At 32.0% G+C, this 16,497-nt stretch overlaps 2 protein-coding genes across 8 annotated transcripts; both read right to left on the bottom strand.

The window, feature by feature from the left end:
• Positions 1-1,667: 1,667 nt before the first annotated feature.
• LOC126632912 (uncharacterized vacuolar membrane protein YML018C-like) lies at positions 1,668-5,610 on the bottom strand. Its single transcript, XM_050303450.1, has 8 exons — positions 5,133-5,610; positions 3,719-4,120; positions 3,243-3,457; positions 2,985-3,055; positions 2,784-2,885; positions 2,520-2,637; positions 2,271-2,406; positions 1,668-2,058 (listed from the first exon to the last, which is right to left on the bottom strand). The coding sequence occupies exons 1-8, from the start codon at positions 5,214-5,216 to the stop codon at positions 1,996-1,998; spliced, it is 1,191 nt and encodes a 396-aa protein (XP_050159407.1). The 5' UTR covers positions 5,217-5,610; the 3' UTR covers positions 1,668-1,995.
• A 4,480-nt stretch (positions 5,611-10,090) lies between these two features.
• Positions 10,091-16,389, bottom strand: LOC126632909 (replication protein A 70 kDa DNA-binding subunit B-like). Of its 7 annotated transcripts, none has more exons than XM_050303446.1 (12): positions 16,170-16,388; positions 15,636-15,697; positions 14,028-14,188; positions 13,363-13,636; positions 13,169-13,265; positions 12,835-12,959; positions 12,218-12,299; positions 11,970-12,102; positions 11,680-11,837; positions 10,761-11,174; positions 10,548-10,671; positions 10,091-10,442 (listed from the first exon to the last, which is right to left on the bottom strand). In XM_050303446.1, the coding sequence occupies exons 3-11, from the start codon at positions 14,178-14,180 to the stop codon at positions 10,548-10,550; spliced, it is 1,560 nt and encodes a 519-aa protein (XP_050159403.1). In that variant the 5' UTR covers positions 14,181-14,188; positions 15,636-15,697; positions 16,170-16,388; the 3' UTR covers positions 10,091-10,442. The 7 variants fall into 7 exon arrangements, 6 of the variants coding, with proteins under 6 accessions (XP_050159403.1, XP_050159400.1, XP_050159399.1 ...); XM_050303443.1 differs by having other exon boundaries at positions 14,028-14,185; positions 16,121-16,387; XM_050303442.1 differs by having other exon boundaries at positions 14,028-14,185; positions 16,170-16,387.
• Positions 16,390-16,497: the final 108 nt, after the last annotated feature.

Genomic DNA, 16,497 nt, shown 5'->3' with positions numbered 1-16,497 from the left:
AATAGCAACTTCAGCTTTTCCTTTGATTTTCAGCTTATTCTCACAGCAGCTTCCAAAATAAGCCATTTTTTTTCAGTTTACCAAACACAAAAATGACCCTCAGCTTTTTTTCACAGTGGTTTTTTTAAAATCACCTCAATCTCAAACGGGGCCTAAAACTAAATTACAAGCTTTATTATATATAGTGAAAACTAAAGCAAAATCCTAATCCTTAAAGGACATAAAAAACTCTAATAAACCATAAATCCTAACCCTTAAAGGATATAGAAAATTCTAATATCCTTATCCCACGAGAAAACCATAAACAAAAAATAAACTACTAACTAATTTTCCAACAAAGCTCATATTCCATCTCTCTTCCCAATCAGTACTCCCAGATTATCATCTCCAATTCTCCATGGTTTCTAATCCATTGAAATAAAAAACCCATATGAAACTTTCCCAATTTTGAGTTTAATTACCTACAACAACAAAATTTATCATCAACTAATCCCAAAATCCAGATGAAATCTCTCAATTATCGATCCACCATCATGGGTGTGAAAACGAAGACGGCGTGGCTGCTGAGCGGCGTGATTGTGGCCACACACATTCAAGGAATTTCAAGATCTTTTCTGGTGTGTTGGTCGGTAGGATGTTAGGTTGGGTTTAATTTGCCGGTCAAAAAGCTAGAGAATTGTTGTTGGGTCGGATAAGAAATAGGAAGAACAGCAAATGAATTTTTCAGTGCAGAAGGGTTCGCGAGAGAAGGAAAGTGATTGCGACCTGACTAATGATACAACCATTTTGGACAGTATTATTAAGCGGGTATACACCGTTCAAAATAAGTGGAACCGGTTAAATAATCCGGTGGCTATTTAATACAAGAGAACACCAAACAACTGGATCTGGATTGTTAATTCTATCCGATCCCTTATACGAGCCGCTAAATGAGGCCTAGGAGTTCCTGCCTAAGCAACCATCACGTGTTAATCATTTTTAAAAGAGAACTTTAACGAAAAGTTCCCGGTACTATTCATTTTAATGAAAAAACCACATTTTTATATTAAAAAGTCAATCCTGATACTATTCATTTTACCATTTATTTTGTCCTTATCATTAAATTTTAAAATTTTCAAACCCTTTTAATTAGTTTTTCTTTTTTAAAACCCCAAAGTTTGTAACGTCACGTGTTAATCATTCTTAAAACCCCAAAGATTTGTACACATTGTTTTTCTTTTTGTCAAAATTGTACACAAATTGTTTGCACGATGTGCATTCGCATGAAAAATTGATTCGGAATAAAAACCGCAGTTAAATCGAATGACATCCTAGTAAATACCCACATTCAGCCCCGCCAAAACAGAACCAGTGACCTCAATAAATGCATCCGTTAGAGTTCAACTCAGATTAGAAGTTTGGTACCTCAATAAATGCATCCGTTACTCGCTTTTCACGTCTAAAAACGATTTGTTAGCAGTGGCCCATTAAAAAAAAATGAAAAACTAATGAAAAAAACTTGAAAACTTTGAATTTTAATGATAAGGACAAAATAAAGGGTAAAGTGAATAGTACCAGGATTAACTTTTTAGTGTAAAAATATGGTTTTTCATTAAAGTGAACAGTACCGGATGCTTTTCATTAAAGTTCCCTAAAAAAAAAAGGATTTGTGATCAACACAAGACGAATACAGAAACAAACGACACGTTAACAGAGCGCGCGATGTGAGATTTTACTTTGAACCCAAAAAGGTTTATTACATTTCAGGGCTCCACACTCGGACCTGATGAAGGTGAAAGAACAAACCTCACCCCAGAGTTGATTTACACAATCAAGTATGATACAACTATATTCGGTTCCCTCACTCTCCCTCTCCACAAACCAACCACCCCTATTCGAGACAAACTTCCTGCTCGTAAACTTAAGAACTTGACGTCCGACCAGAACAGAAGAGAGAAAATGGCCCCATAAAAGAATCAGGATTCCCAAACAAATTACGTAGTCTTCGACACAATGCTATAATCCCAACTTCTTCGAGCACCAATCCGAAAGATTAGCTATTACAAATCCTGCAAATACCTGCAACATATACCACAGAAGAAACAAAAAGGGTTCATATATGCAACAGGACATAAGTTTTTTATAAGTATATTGCAACTGAGAGATCATTTTCTCCCAAAGGTAGTAAGAAATGCTGAAACAAAGCGCCTTCTGGAAAAAAAGTTTCACAAAGGTAACTACAGATGCTAAATAATTCAACAATATAACAATTATTCATGAAAACATCATACCTGAGCAGAGCCAAGTATGTAAACTGCTGAATAATGGCGGCCATGGATAAACATGTCAGCAACCATAGCAAGGGGGATGGTGAGCGACATGCCCAAGGTGGCAACGAGTGGAGTTGTCCACACAACACATAGTGCCCTGTAGGGAATTTCTATTTATTGGCTGAATAGGAAAGCTGAAGTTTAAAGCAACCAGTCTGTGAAAACGTAAGTGTGTGGATCGCAGATTGAAAAATGATTGTTTAAACATACCAGAAGTAGTCAGAGAGTACACTTCCAATAAAGCCGTTGGCAATAACAACTTCTTCCAATTTAGCAGAGTGAGGAATCATAAACTTGGGCTCAATGCCCAATGCTGTCAAAGGCCAAACTGGAAAATAAAAGAAAAATTAGAGAATATAATGATTCAATCAAAGAAGTGATGGATTGCCTTTCACTGTGCCTTGCTTGATTTCTGGAAATCAGATCCGAAGGAGAAAAACTGAAATGAATCATAAATACTCAAGCAACACTTACCAAGCCACCATAACGATACAAGTGTAAATAATCCAATATACCCAAACAACTTTTGCACGTCGATCCTTTCTCCTCCTTCGCCCGCAAACTTTTTGAGAAGAACTGTAGCATTAAGAGTAAGATGAAATGTTAATATTATTGTCAAAATAATCTATGAAAAACTTGTGCCAAGGAGTAAATGAAAAAGGATATTTCCCCAACCAGTAAATAGACCGTATGACATGGCTGAGAGAAGACCAAACAGATCTCCAACAAGAGAGCGTTTCCCATTGCTGAACAAAAATATTAACTGTCAATGCCAAAACATGCATTACAAAGAGCAATTTGATATAATATACAATGGTAATGGTATTGGTATGTAAAAAGAGATCTTTTTTCTTCCATAAAAAACGAGACAAATATCATGTAAGTCATGAATAAATTTGACGTGAACAACAAGGGTTGACTGATTAAACATACGCAGCACTGAGTTGTGAATCATCTGTAGCCCATGTTTTGCCCAGAGTTGTCATAGCTACACCAGCCATGCTAACAAAGACAGCAACCACCTTCGCTATATTTAAAGAATCTTCGCCCAAGAATGCACCAACAAAAAGAGTAAATAGTCCCGACGTTGAGGATAATACTGTTGTACTTGCAACACTTGTACGCGCGAGAGCAGCATTTGAAAAGTACTGAAACAATTACAAAGATCAATAAGAATTTTCTTGATGTCCTTCACAATAATTTTGAATTATCAATTCAAAAAAACGTATCACATATGATAAACACATATAAATATGAAAATTGATATGGAAATTTTCCTGTCTGCAAGCAAAAGAGAACATCCTAATAGTGATTTGGGTGTATTCCATGAGAAACATGTCTCGGACTCAACACCACGTAAAGTCAATTGGATATATTCTTGAAAAGAGTAGCTTTAGGAAGTTCCTTACCTCCGTAATAAACCAGAGAGGGGCAATGTAAAACCCATAAGTAGCAATTTGCCTCGTAGTAACCTCCTTATCATGTTTCAGCACATTCAAGTCATCTTTGTATTTAGAAACCAAAGGTTGTTCTTCAATATGAGGTGAAAGCTCTGCATCACTGTCTTTTCTGGTCAAGGACCCATGAATTTCCAATTCAAATTCTTTCTGCAATCCATTGAGTTTTATAGAAGAACTAAATCCAGCAGAAAACTCATTCACGCTTTCTGCATTTTTACCACTTTTAGAAGAGCGGCGTTTTAGAAAATTACACAACCAATCCTTAATGAATGCTATTGGGATGTAAACTACCATAAGAGAAGCTCCAAGATATGTTACTGCAAACGGCTGCTTATAGTCCGTAAATATACCCTGCAGAAGTCACAATATTGGTCAGCTAGAACCTCACGGTGCACAATATTATCAAATATATAGGTAAATAGGATGCGCCACATCAAAGAACTTAATCAAAGAATTTCTAAAATGCGTGACTAAATTTGCAGCTAAAAATCCGACTATTGAGGAGGATATATGCGGAAAGATTCCAATTGAAGCAATTAGATACAATCACAATCATCTTCTAAAAGGGTTCAATTCACCATAGCTTTTTGGAAGCAGCTCGAATTTGAGCAGCATCACTTCCCCCATGGTCAAAGATGATCAAATAGTCACAATTGTTTACTAAAGGATTATATTCGGCCACTACATAAACTCCAAGCTCAATTCAAGAACAAAAAACAAAGTTGGTTTACCAACTAATCAATCAAAACTTTCATTACTAAGTTTGAGGTGAGGGCATGGAGGAGACTCAAAAGCAGTTAAACATAGAGTTTTCGGATTCAACTCAGTGTCAACCAGCTAAGCCAAGGCAAAGAACTCAAAAAGTTCAATCTTAGTATTGCTAATGGCTGTCCTCCATGGAACCACCACCTAATGCAAAGAGGAAATCTAACAACTCGTATTTTCCCTATGCTGATAAAACCCAGAACCATTAGTTATACCCCATGGTTACAATAGATCTCAGGGTAAAAACGAAGGAAAAGAACAACATTCACTGACTATTCTTTTGATCCCTACTAACTCATGAACAATAACTGAACTAATATCTTAACTATGTTCCTCTAATGGGTGAAGCCCGACGACATCGTCTTAAACAAGTTCAAGCTAACATACAATCTTCTAATAAAGTTCATCAGTTGGGTACAAATCCTTAACAAATTCCAATCATTTCCAACCCCTACAACTCACAAAACCATCAGAGAAAAAAGTCAAATCGCAGAAAAAATGCATTACCATCAATCAAATTCGACCCAAAACTCCAAAAGTAAATTACTAATGTTAAAGTTTCCAAATTTACAAAGGTCAAAAGAAAGGAGTAACAAACCTGGGTAACTTCTGCAGAGGTGACCCAAATGACAACAACAGCAGCAATTAGGAACAACCCAGCTCTGTATCTCCACCCCATCATAAACCCAGCAAAACCCAGATAGAGAAATCAGAGGAATTTCAAAGATCTGATTGATTGGTGGTTGCTCCTCAGATCTTTGATATTTTTGCCCGTCACCGACGTATAAGCAGTGAGATCTAGGGTGCTGGGTGACAAGGTGTCCCTAACTCCAATATCTGGCGTGTATTTAGGTGATAGAAAAGGGAGAGAGAGAGAGCCGGTTGGGGCGGGGCTGCTGGTTTTCTTGCAACAAAGAAATCCGGAAACTTTGGGAAGAAAGAGAATGGGGAGGGAAGTTGACGAAATTGGAAAGAAAACTGAAAACGTTTTTGGCTGTTTTTGGTTAAAAACCTCCTCTTGTGGGATCAAACGTAAACTTGAAAGCTAACAGATGAGAGATTTTTCAACCTCTCTGAAATACGGCAAGTACGTTTTATCTCATTACATTGAGTAACATTAAAAAAAAATTATTTGTATAATAATATATAGCTCGTGTTTCGTACGTATTAAAAAATAGGGATAAGGGAGCTTTTTCCTCCCATACAGAACACCTAAAAATCTCAACACAGCAGAGACACATCTTTACACCTTTACACCTCTACACCTCCACACCTCTTAACCTCAACACCTCAACCTCTCAACATCTCAAAGACTGAACACCATACTCTCACTCACACCATCTTCACCCGTAACCTTCGTAGCATCCTTGTAAACATTTTCTTGTAAACATTTTCTTGTAAACATTTATCTTTGTAAACATTTTATATATCAATAAAAGTTCAAGTGTACATATTCAAGCAATCTTCAAGTTTTAAGTAAGTTTTCTTTTCTTTCTTTAGTGTGTTTGTTTAATTAGACTTCTAGTCCAAAATAGGGAAACACTATTGTAGTTATATTATTAACCTGTTAAACTGACGATCATACTTTGTTCGAGCACTCTATTATAGTTAAATGCTTGCCATACAAATAACTGGACATTAACCAGGGTACTTCTGAGTTCTTTCGTACCTCTGAGTTCAATCATTAATGCCTTGTACTGTGAGTGGCCGTCATACTGAAACATGTCAAGTTTCATGTGCAAGGTTTTATGTCTAGTTGTTATAATGGTTATCCGACTATTTAACCGGGCATGCTTTGCGAATCTGGTATCAGAGCCAAGTTTAGCATTTTAATAGTATAATTACAATAGTAAAGTACCTTGAGGACGAAAGTCATTAACACAACTGATATCACACTTGTTTATTTTGTATGAACAACATATATTATTTTCCTTGTAGACCTTGTCAACCACAACCACCATGCATTTATTGGGTGTCTAGGAACCCAACTATAAATAGCATAAAGAGAAGATAACCCAACTATAATTAGCATAAAGTGGAGATTAGCATATATATCCAAAAGAATTAGCAGGACTTTGAAGAAGCTGAAGTTTCATCTTGGTTATCTTAAACATCCTTCATTTATTCGTGAATATAATAACACAGAAGTGCAGCATAAGGCTTTAGAAGCAAAAAGAGCAACATATCAAGTTTTAGAGACCTTGAGAGAAGAAAGAGAGTTTCTAATAAACCAGTTAGTCGTAACTTTAGAGAAAGGTAGACTGTAATTTATGATAGATTAACTTAATTTAGAAATTAGTGAACCACAAAAAAGAAAAATAACATTAGAATAAAATAGTTTAGTTTGTTATTTTCCATTGAGAAAGCATAATCATATTTTGCATAGTGAAGAAAATCCACAAGCCAATAGTATTATAGATCTTATTATTAGTCAAGCAGAAAATATAAAATTAGAAAATAATAAGCATAATCATTTGTTAAACTAGTTGTTAGAGCATTTTCCGAAAAATTCCATAAAAACAATTAGACATAATTTATACTATATTATATCTTAGTTAGAAGATAATAATAAAAATATTCAAAGGTTTCCTAGCAAAAGAGAGATAAAAGAACTTATTGACCTCATAGATAGTAAGCCTAAATAAGTAGAACTTAGATTACTAGAAATAGTTGAGCAGTTAAAATTCGAAATTCAAAAAATTCAATTAGTGCAAAAAGAGTTGAGTGAACAAGTAGATAAGTTACATAATAAAATAGATAAATTATTAGTTTAATGACCGATTCTAGAACTAGCGGAAAATATATCCAAGCTTTGAAAGAAATTAGTAAGCTAGATAAAGAACCAGTAGGTTTAACAGAATTTTCAACACAAGTAGCTAGTAGTAATATTCTCATTAGGCAAAATAATTTAATTATTCAATTAGTTTTAAGTCTTACTGAAAAATTAGATCAAGTTGAAGAACAAATAACAAAAATAAATCAAGTTTTACATAACACATCTTCATCACTTCCACCATCTTTGCTAGATAAATTAGACAATTTAACTTTAAGTACAAATAATCATATTAAAAGACCTAAGATAAATCATTTTGATAATAGAAAATGGAACTATTTAGGATAAAAGGAAAAAAGTAGTTAGAGCTAAAAATATTTATCCAAATGAGGAAGAAGCACAAGAATTTATTCGAAGATGTTTTGAGAGAACACAAAAAAATAAATATAATTTGCATCAATTAGGTTTATTTGAAAATAGAAGCAAAATTGTAAGTAGCATCAGTCAACATGAAGTTAGCTGCATTGATAAAGAAGTCACACTTAATTTAATTAGTAAAGAAGCAGTTATGCATTTGAGAAAATCACATTTTAGTCAGATTCATATAGGAACAATATTAATTGGAATAGCAGGATTAACCAGAGCACAAGTAGGCATAAATGCATTAGTATACATATATGACGATAGATGAGATAATCACCAACAAGCAGCAATATCAACAGCTGAGTTAGATTTAAGTTCAAACTTAGCAGTCATAGGTTGTATTCCAAATTATGTTATGACAATTAATGAATTTAGAAAATATATTAAAGTAAGCATAAGAACAAAAAATTATAATATGAAATGAGAGTATAAAAATTTGTGGATTAGCTTAATATGTATTGGTAAAGTGTCTTATAGATATAATCATAAGTTTAATTTAGAATTTCAAAATTTAGTTCAAACATTTGGTAGTAAACATGTAAATATGATGGAAGTAAAATCCGTAGATAATAACTTTTTAGAAGGAACTCAGTGGACATTACCTAATTTACAAGTAGGAAGAAATAGACAACCAGATAAAGTACAAATATATGAAACTAGTACAGGTCAAGCAACAATTAGGTTTAGTAATTACAAGCAACTAGAAAAAAAATAGATGAAAGTGAGATCGAAAATGAGAGTATTCATATGGCTTTTGATAATTTAGATATTAATTTAGTTGAGCAAAATTTTGATCATATTGTAGATAAGCTTATAGAAGGAAGAACAATATTTAGAAAAATATAAGACATATCATTTAGAACTACATAGAATTTCAGACGAAGAGATGAAAAATTAATCTTAGAAATAGAAGTAGGAACATATTTTAGGATCAAAAGAATATAATAATTTATTAGAAGTGAAAGCTAAATGTAATCCAGCAGAAGAAAGTAACACATAAGGAGTAGAAAATCCAAATCCAGGATACACAAGTAGAACTGACCAACAATTTTTTAGACCAACAAATGAATAATATAATGAAAAAGCAAAAGTAGATTATGTAGAAGAAAGTATGATAAAATCATCTAGAAAAAATAGGATTCCATATTTGAGGGGGTTAGAATAAATTAATGTAGCTGGTAATATATTAAACTTAGATAACGTAGATCCACAAGATTGGGAAAGAACGATTGAGAGATGGGAAAAAGGTTGCGTACATGCATAATTAATGTTAGATTTTAGTAATTTACAAAATATATTAGATTATTTTGAACATACTTTAGATGGTTTAGTTTTTTATTATTTTCAATCATGGAAAGTTCAAAATCCAGAACAGCATCAGGCAGCCAAAACATAATTTAATATTGATGGTTTTGTTACTTTGATTAAATAAGAATTTTTAGATCATAATATGTTAGATGGCAGAAGCGAACAAGAACAAATAAGAGCAATTAGAAATTTAGAATAATTACAAAGTTTTGTTTTACAATATATAACTGAGTATACCACAGATTTCTTTAAATATTTAGGAAGAACATGTAGAATTAGTGATATTAATTTATTAGATATTTATATGACAAAAATAAAAGGACCAATAGGAGAAAATGTTTGGAATGAATGGCAAAAACATCCAAAGAAAAATGATATTGCAATAGGACCTAAGATTCAACATGTATATGATACTTAGACAAGAGTGTAGTCAAATAACAGCTAAGAGACAAATTATGAAACAATTTTATATGAGTTGTAAAAATATAGATTTACCACAACACTATGGTTGTCATAAGAAAATATACAAAAAAAAATATAAGTCATATAAACCCTACAAACAACATAAGAATTTCAGCATAACACCATCAAGAACATATAGAAAGAGAAAATATATTCCAAAACAATTTAGGAAAAAAAGTGGTAGACCTTGGATTAGAAAATATAAAGCACCAAAAGATAAGACTAGTTGTAAATGTTATTCATGTAGAGAAGCTGGACATATTAGACCTAAATGTCCAAAATTAGGAAAACAGCCAAGAGAAAAAGTACATTTGATGGAGTTGTTTAAGTTAGAAGAAGATGAAGATATACAACCAATATATAGCTTAGATGATTTAAGTGATAATGAAAGTATTTATAGTATAGAGAGTATTGATATAATAGATTCAAATTCTGAAGATTCAAGTAGCACAAATAGTGATTTAAAAGAATATACTAGAAAAAGCTACCCGCGCGTTGCTGCGGGATTAACAATTGCACCAGACACGGCTTGAAACATGTAAAAACAGTGTAACAGCATTAAAATTATTTACAATCAAAAGGATGGAAAATTTTAAAAGACAAAATGTTTAGCTTATGTGTAATCTATAGGGTAAAAGATTGTAGAATGTTTGGTAATCTACATACAAAAAATAGTCATCCATTGTGCTGCATGAAAGCACTTAGATACTAAAGATTGTAAAGTGCTAGACTATTTACATGCAAAAAATATTATGCTCCCTAGGTTAGACATAATTATTTACATACCAACAAATATTGTGCTGTCTAGATTAGAGGGAGCTATTTACATGGTCAAAAATATTAGAGAGATTGTTTGATACATATATTGACAAAGGACTGTAAATTTGATGTCTGAAACAACTGAAGTTTTGGTCAAGCACTTTTCACCACTGGGAAAGCAACCTGGGCAAAGGAAAATGAAAACTAAACATTTAGATCAATGTGGCAAATTTATTTTTTGAATAAATTTACACCGAAAGAAAAAAAATAAGGATGAATGATATTTACCTAGTCTTTTTTTAAAGCAAGAGGATCTGTCGTTGTACAAATCAGTGATGATTTTTTTCTTAACAATTTGATTGGAACTTCATCAATGTCTGTTGGATTTTCTTCTGAATTTTCTTCCACGTCACTAATTTAAATGCAAAAGCAAAATTAACAAATATGAATGCATGATAGTTAAAAACCTGAACATTGTAAAAAATACTGTTTGATTATAACCTTTGTTCACTGCTGGTAAAAAGAGACCTTCTGACTGCTTCTCTTTTTCCTTTATGCGATTGGGCAGTTGTTTCAGGTGTGGAAGTAGAAGATGAAACCGTTGTTGAAGACACTGTAATTTCTGTTAGCAAGGCCTGTGGAGTTGTTGGTTGCACGGTTGTGTCTTCAGAAACATTGGAAATCAAAACATCATTCGTATTCAAATTATTTTTCCTAGTTCCAAACCATAGATGAAAAATTTTCTTTTGTCCTATCAACCTCAAGAATTCATTTGGGAGTTGCTGTTGATCCACCAATCTTTGATTCATCACTAAATCTTTGCAGCTTGAGCCAAATAGCTTTTCACCAGATTTACCAATTATCAAAGCATTTGTTTCATTAGTTTCATCTTCAAGAACTAAGTTGACTTTGTACCTGTGTATAAAAATTATGATTAGCCTTTGCAAGTCGGCTTGTACATGAAAGCAGAATTAGTAAAACCTAGAGCTGTGACAAATGATTAAGCATGATGGGATAAAATGTGCATACACATAGTAATTTTAAGTTGAATAACATATAGGTGAAAATGATTTTTGTCCAAGTGTTTTAAACACCTAAAATCACTTTACATAACCATACAAATATTATGTGTAGACAAAGATGGTAAAAAATTGGAACACAGGTTGAGTTCATGCATTTTCAAACGGAGTAGATGATTAACTTTTTAATTTTGTTTAAGGGCTTACAATTTTGGACAATATTTTAAAAAGTTTGAATGTTTTATACCAATGTGTTAATTGTGCAATGTTATCTACATGAAATCAGCAAACAAATAAGTGATTCACCATATTGTTAGAAGTTTGAAAAGAAAAAAAAATAGACATTGCAAATTTTTTAAATGATAAATAACAAAACTAAGCTATAGCATTTGAAATATTACCAAGCAGTCGGAATTTGGCTTCCATGTTTTTGACAAACCAATTGCCCAGTTGTGGAATCCTTCTGCATTTGTTTGGCACAATTTGGGCAAGCGCTATACCACCAATCATAGCGTGTGTCAAAACGCTTTACACACGCTTTGCACAAAAATGTATCGTCCTGTAAAATATTTTAACAAAATATTTGTATAAAGATAATTGAAAATATACATAGTTTTAACCAAATATATAAAAAAAGTAGTTATAGATTAAAAAAAAAAGAAAAAAGATAGAGATGTAAAAGCTTTTATACCTTGTGTAAATCTGGATCTAGAAAAGCTAATTCCTCGATGGTCACTTTCTTGGCAGCCTGTAAGACTTTAGCTTCATTGGCATGTTTTGAAGAGGGTGGCAGTTTTTTCACAGCCTCTGTGCAATTGGCAAACCTGCAAAATTTAAAATTTAATATTATTTGAGTTCTTTAATGAAAATAACATGTCTTTGATTACAAAAATAATGAATACTTTTTTACTTCATTTTAAAAATGGTAAATACACTCACACTGATTTGTAAGCATTTAGTTCTTCAATGTCTGGATCAATGAAGAAGAGTGAAGAACCAGTACTGTTCAAGACAATGTTATCTACACATCGAAAAAATAATGTAAAAAGCAAGAAGAAAATATTAACAGACACTTTAAACACGTTTATATAACTTTAAAAACGAAATAAAAATTGTCTCATGAAAGTTAACGCCTGTCTAAATAATTATAACATGCTGAGCAACAACTGATTAGATCAGCAGCATTTCAATTTGTATTTACAGCTGCACAGAAAGTTAACGGTGCACAGAAAGTTAACGGAACCAAGAAAATGATTAACTATAGTTAATAAGCACCTATACACTGTAATACTTCTATGCCAATTACTCAGAGACAAAGAAATCACTAAATCGAAAGTAAAATGCCAGAAAGCAGCAAGAAAAAAAATAACAATTGTAGTCAGAATTGTGATGACAACTATCGATTTGTAAACCAAAAATATGAACACCGGTTTCATAGACAGTAAATATGTTTAAACTGCTCCATAATAAAACATTGAGAGAGTCTAAATTGAAAAATATTTCAACTTAATAAAAAAAAAAGACTTAATAGATTGGATTTTAATCAAATTAAATACCTAGGTACAACTTTACTTTCAAACTTGCTAAAACAATCATGATTGGTGGGTTGAACGCTTCAGCTGATAAAGAAGAAAAACTTTCTGCAACATTTGCCCATAACGTAACTCTCAACTCTTCTCTCCTGTAGGAGAAGTAAATTTGAAAAAAAAAATTGAATTAGAGGTAGTGAAAAATGTGTGCTTTTCTATTAATAGCTATCAAGTCAATATTATGAAGATGATATAATTGTTTAATAATTTAGAATTGTAAGAGAATATTTAAAACTTGGTGTATTGTGAATATAATACATATGCAAAATAATTTATACAACATTGAAAAAGAAGAAGTAACCTGATATTCTGAATGATTATATCACACTTGGGTTCGATTCTCTGATTAATTTGTTTCTGTTCCAGATGTTGTACAGCAGTTATACGACCCATGATATCTCGTAATTTAACAAATAAATATTGTTAGATTGCCAAAATTCATTTAAAAAATAAAGACAAAATGTTTTAATACATGTATATATCTATTATTTTTACCTGTTAGAATATCAACCCTATTCAGCCGAGGATAAAGACTGTTATAGTCTTGCAAGTAAAATCGATGTCGAGGGATGGGCGGGAATACACTTGTTAGTTTTTTTAAAGTTGTTTTTCCAGTGAACACAACTTGAGTGTCATGCGGGACAACTCTATATTGACCTCTCATTTTATTCACATGAAAATCCATGATTTCATAACAACCACCAGCTTCGATTTTGGAAGCTATGATCTCGTAGTCTATGTTAGCTGTACAGGCCTCAACAGCATGTTGCTTTACAATTCATTAAAGCAGAAAAAGGAAAAAAAGTCAGAAGCATAATTAACAAACGAAATAAAATGAAGATAATGTTTTTAACAACATTAGCATGTATACATTGAATAGTAATTATAGAAACACAGAATGTATACGATTTTCCTAATCAGGTTGAAACTGAAGACAGCGTACCACTCCGTCGAAAAAAAATTGTAATCTTAACTTTACCAAACCAAACAACCACTTGAAACTAAGTACAGAATACTTGCAAAAATCTTTTATTAATTTGAAAAACATAAAATTTATTGGTTAATATGTAAAAAAATGATAAAAAAGAAAAATGTCATGTCCATTGTTAATTATTCTTATCATAAATTTTAATTAAAATAATAAAATAATGACTTCTCACCATTTCATCAACTAATATACAATGAAGGCCCGAATATTTTTCAACGCTTCCAGGAAATCTTGGTCTCCATATTCTGCACACTCGAACTTTTATTTTGAGCACTTTTGTATAAGGGCGCAGTAAATGGATAGGAGTAGCAGCTGTGTTTTCCATTTAGGCTGCTAAAACCAAATGTAAATTTTATAAGTCTAAAAATAATTATGATAGAAAACTTAAAAGAAACATTGAAATCATGAAAGAGAATAAAATTTGTTTATGAAAATGAAAAAAAAAATGCATAAAAAACATTGACCAAAATATGTCCCCTATTATTAGCCAAGGGTCAAGAATTTGTAGGTTGTTGTCTACTATATATTGGCAGCAAACATTTTTTTGCATTGAGTTTAACCACACACGTAAATAGTTCACAAACTCAGAGAGCATTATCGGAAAGGAAGTTGAACCAAAAAAACTTTAAACAAATTGGTGCAAATCCTTGAGCATCTCGTTACAGTTTATGATCAATTTAGAAATAAAGATGAAAGGTCAATTGATACTTAAATGGAAAAGCGATCAAATAATGTTTAAAAAAATTCTAACTATTTTTTGTAAAAGTTTATGAATTGGTTTAGTTTCAACAACCTATTCAACAATGTACACGGAGAAATGTTTTTGCCACAAAATGAAAATCTGTAAAGAAAGCCTGTATTCAAGTGGGAAGCATCAATGTTAATTTGAAATGAAATTTTTTTTTTCAAATAAAGATGAAATGTCAATTAAAACTTAAATGAAAAAAGGACCAAATAATGCCTCTAAAAATTATAAATGTTTTCTGTAAAAGTTAATTGAGAAGATGAAAACAGTGACCCACTTTTTGTTAACAAACATTTGTGCAACAGTTTTGGTATAAAAAAAATTTGCCTTGGTGGCTAAATTTTCAGGTAATCAAATTGCTAAGCAACATATACATAGCCAACAAATCAGATAAATTAGATATTTCATGTATATTTAATATATTAGAGTATAAAACATAGACCAAATGTGTAAGCTTTAGGTACTCAATCACAGCAGCACATTATTTTAACAAAAACAGAAAAATATTGCATGAATTTTTTTTTTTCTGCGAAAAAAAGGAAACAGGGGAAGGCAAAAGCTTTTCCCCCTATACATACTTGCTAAGTTATCATAATAAACCACAACAACATGTAAAAAGATTTACAACACATGGATAAAAAAGACCATTTCTCAATACACTTTAGCCAACCATTTTGTGGGCTTTAACAGCACCATCATTGACTAACTAATAATGTTATGCAAAACTAACATAATACTGCAACTGCAGAATAAGAATCAGCCACAAAAATACATGACAATAAGAGAAAGTAAAAGAACAAAGAATAATGAAAGCCAACCAAATAGCCTCAACTAATTGAACACTTAATTTCTGTAAATCCAAAACTAATAGCTCATTATACATACTTGCCAAGTTATTACAATAAACCACATCAATACATAAAAAGCTTTACAACACATTCTAATTAAAATCTAAGGAAAACAAAAGTTAGGCTTTTTCCATTTTAAAATCGAAGAAACAAAACCCACAGATTTAAATAACCATGTGAATCTTACCCTCAAATGTTTCATAAGCACAGAGACTATCCAAGATCTTGTTCTCCCTTTGCAAATGCAACCTGCAAAACAAATCAAACAACAACAAAAAAAAAAAAAAAAAAAAAAACGAAAGGGTAAGTAACAAAGCTCAAAAACCCTAGCACAAAAATGTCATAAATAGGATAAAAATGGGCAAAAATATATATAAACGTGTGACTATAAGAAACCTAAAGTGCTGCCCTTTTAAAAACAGTTTAAAAACAAATTACTCTAAATAACTGATATCGCAATGAAAGAAACCTAAAGTGCTGCCCTTTTTTCACCGACGAAAAACCTGACAGCAACACACAAAAATACAACGACGATTGAACAAAAATTTGGGAGCAGCAGAAGAAAAAATGAAGAGCAAAACGAAATAACCTTTGAGAACTACACAGAACGACAAAGAAGAAAGTGAGAGCAAGAAGAGAAATGAAAATCTAGGAAAGAAAAAGCAAACAAACCCAACAAAGAACACATCGATCATCGACACTTGGCACCTATGATACACACCTTTTCACAAAAAATTAATTAAAAAATACTACCAAGAAAGCATCTGGAAGATGGAGGAAAAACAAAGGATAGAAAAGAGAAGAGAGATAAACAAATGTTGAGATTGGATAAAGAGAGGCGTGTATGGCATATCCACCACAAAAAAAATAATTAAAAAACAGCATCTGAACATGCAGCAGAGGATTTGGGTTTTAAAAACCAATGAAGTGGATGTATCCCAGAGAAGAAAGCCAAACAGCAAACAATGAAAAGTCGGGAAGAAGAGCAATCATACATAAATTTTTATTGTTTGTCGTGCCAACTCACTTTTTTTTAATATTTTATTTTT

The sequence above is a fragment of the Malus sylvestris genome, chromosome 8, assembly GCF_916048215.2.
Source record: "Malus sylvestris chromosome 8, drMalSylv7.2, whole genome shotgun sequence".
In the NCBI taxonomy this organism is placed as follows: Eukaryota; Viridiplantae; Streptophyta; class Magnoliopsida; order Rosales; family Rosaceae; genus Malus; species Malus sylvestris.
This window is presented reverse-complemented; position numbering and strand designations above follow the sequence as displayed.

Coding starts and splice junctions, on each gene's coding strand:
- LOC126632912 (XM_050303450.1), bottom strand. CDS start 5,216: ATGATGGGGTGGAGATACAGAGCTGGGTTGTTCCTAATTGCTGCTGTT. Junction 3,458..3,718: donor CTCTCTGGTTTATTACGGAG/GTAAGGAACTTC, acceptor TAATTGTTTCAG/TACTTTTCAAATGCTGCTCT. Junction 2,407..2,519: donor GTACTCTCTGACTACTTCTG/GTATGTTTAAAC, acceptor AATTCCCTACAG/GGCACTATGTGTTGTGTGGA.
- LOC126632909 (XM_050303446.1), bottom strand. CDS start 14,180: ATGGAAAACACAGCTGCTACTCCTATCCATTTACTGCGCCCTTATACA. Junction 13,637..14,027: donor GTATATTAGTTGATGAAATG/GTGAGAAGTCAT, acceptor TGAATTGTAAAG/CAACATGCTGTTGAGGCCTG. Junction 10,672..10,760: donor TTTACCAGCAGTGAACAAAG/GTTATAATCAAA, acceptor CATTTAAATTAG/TGACGTGGAAGAAAATTCAG.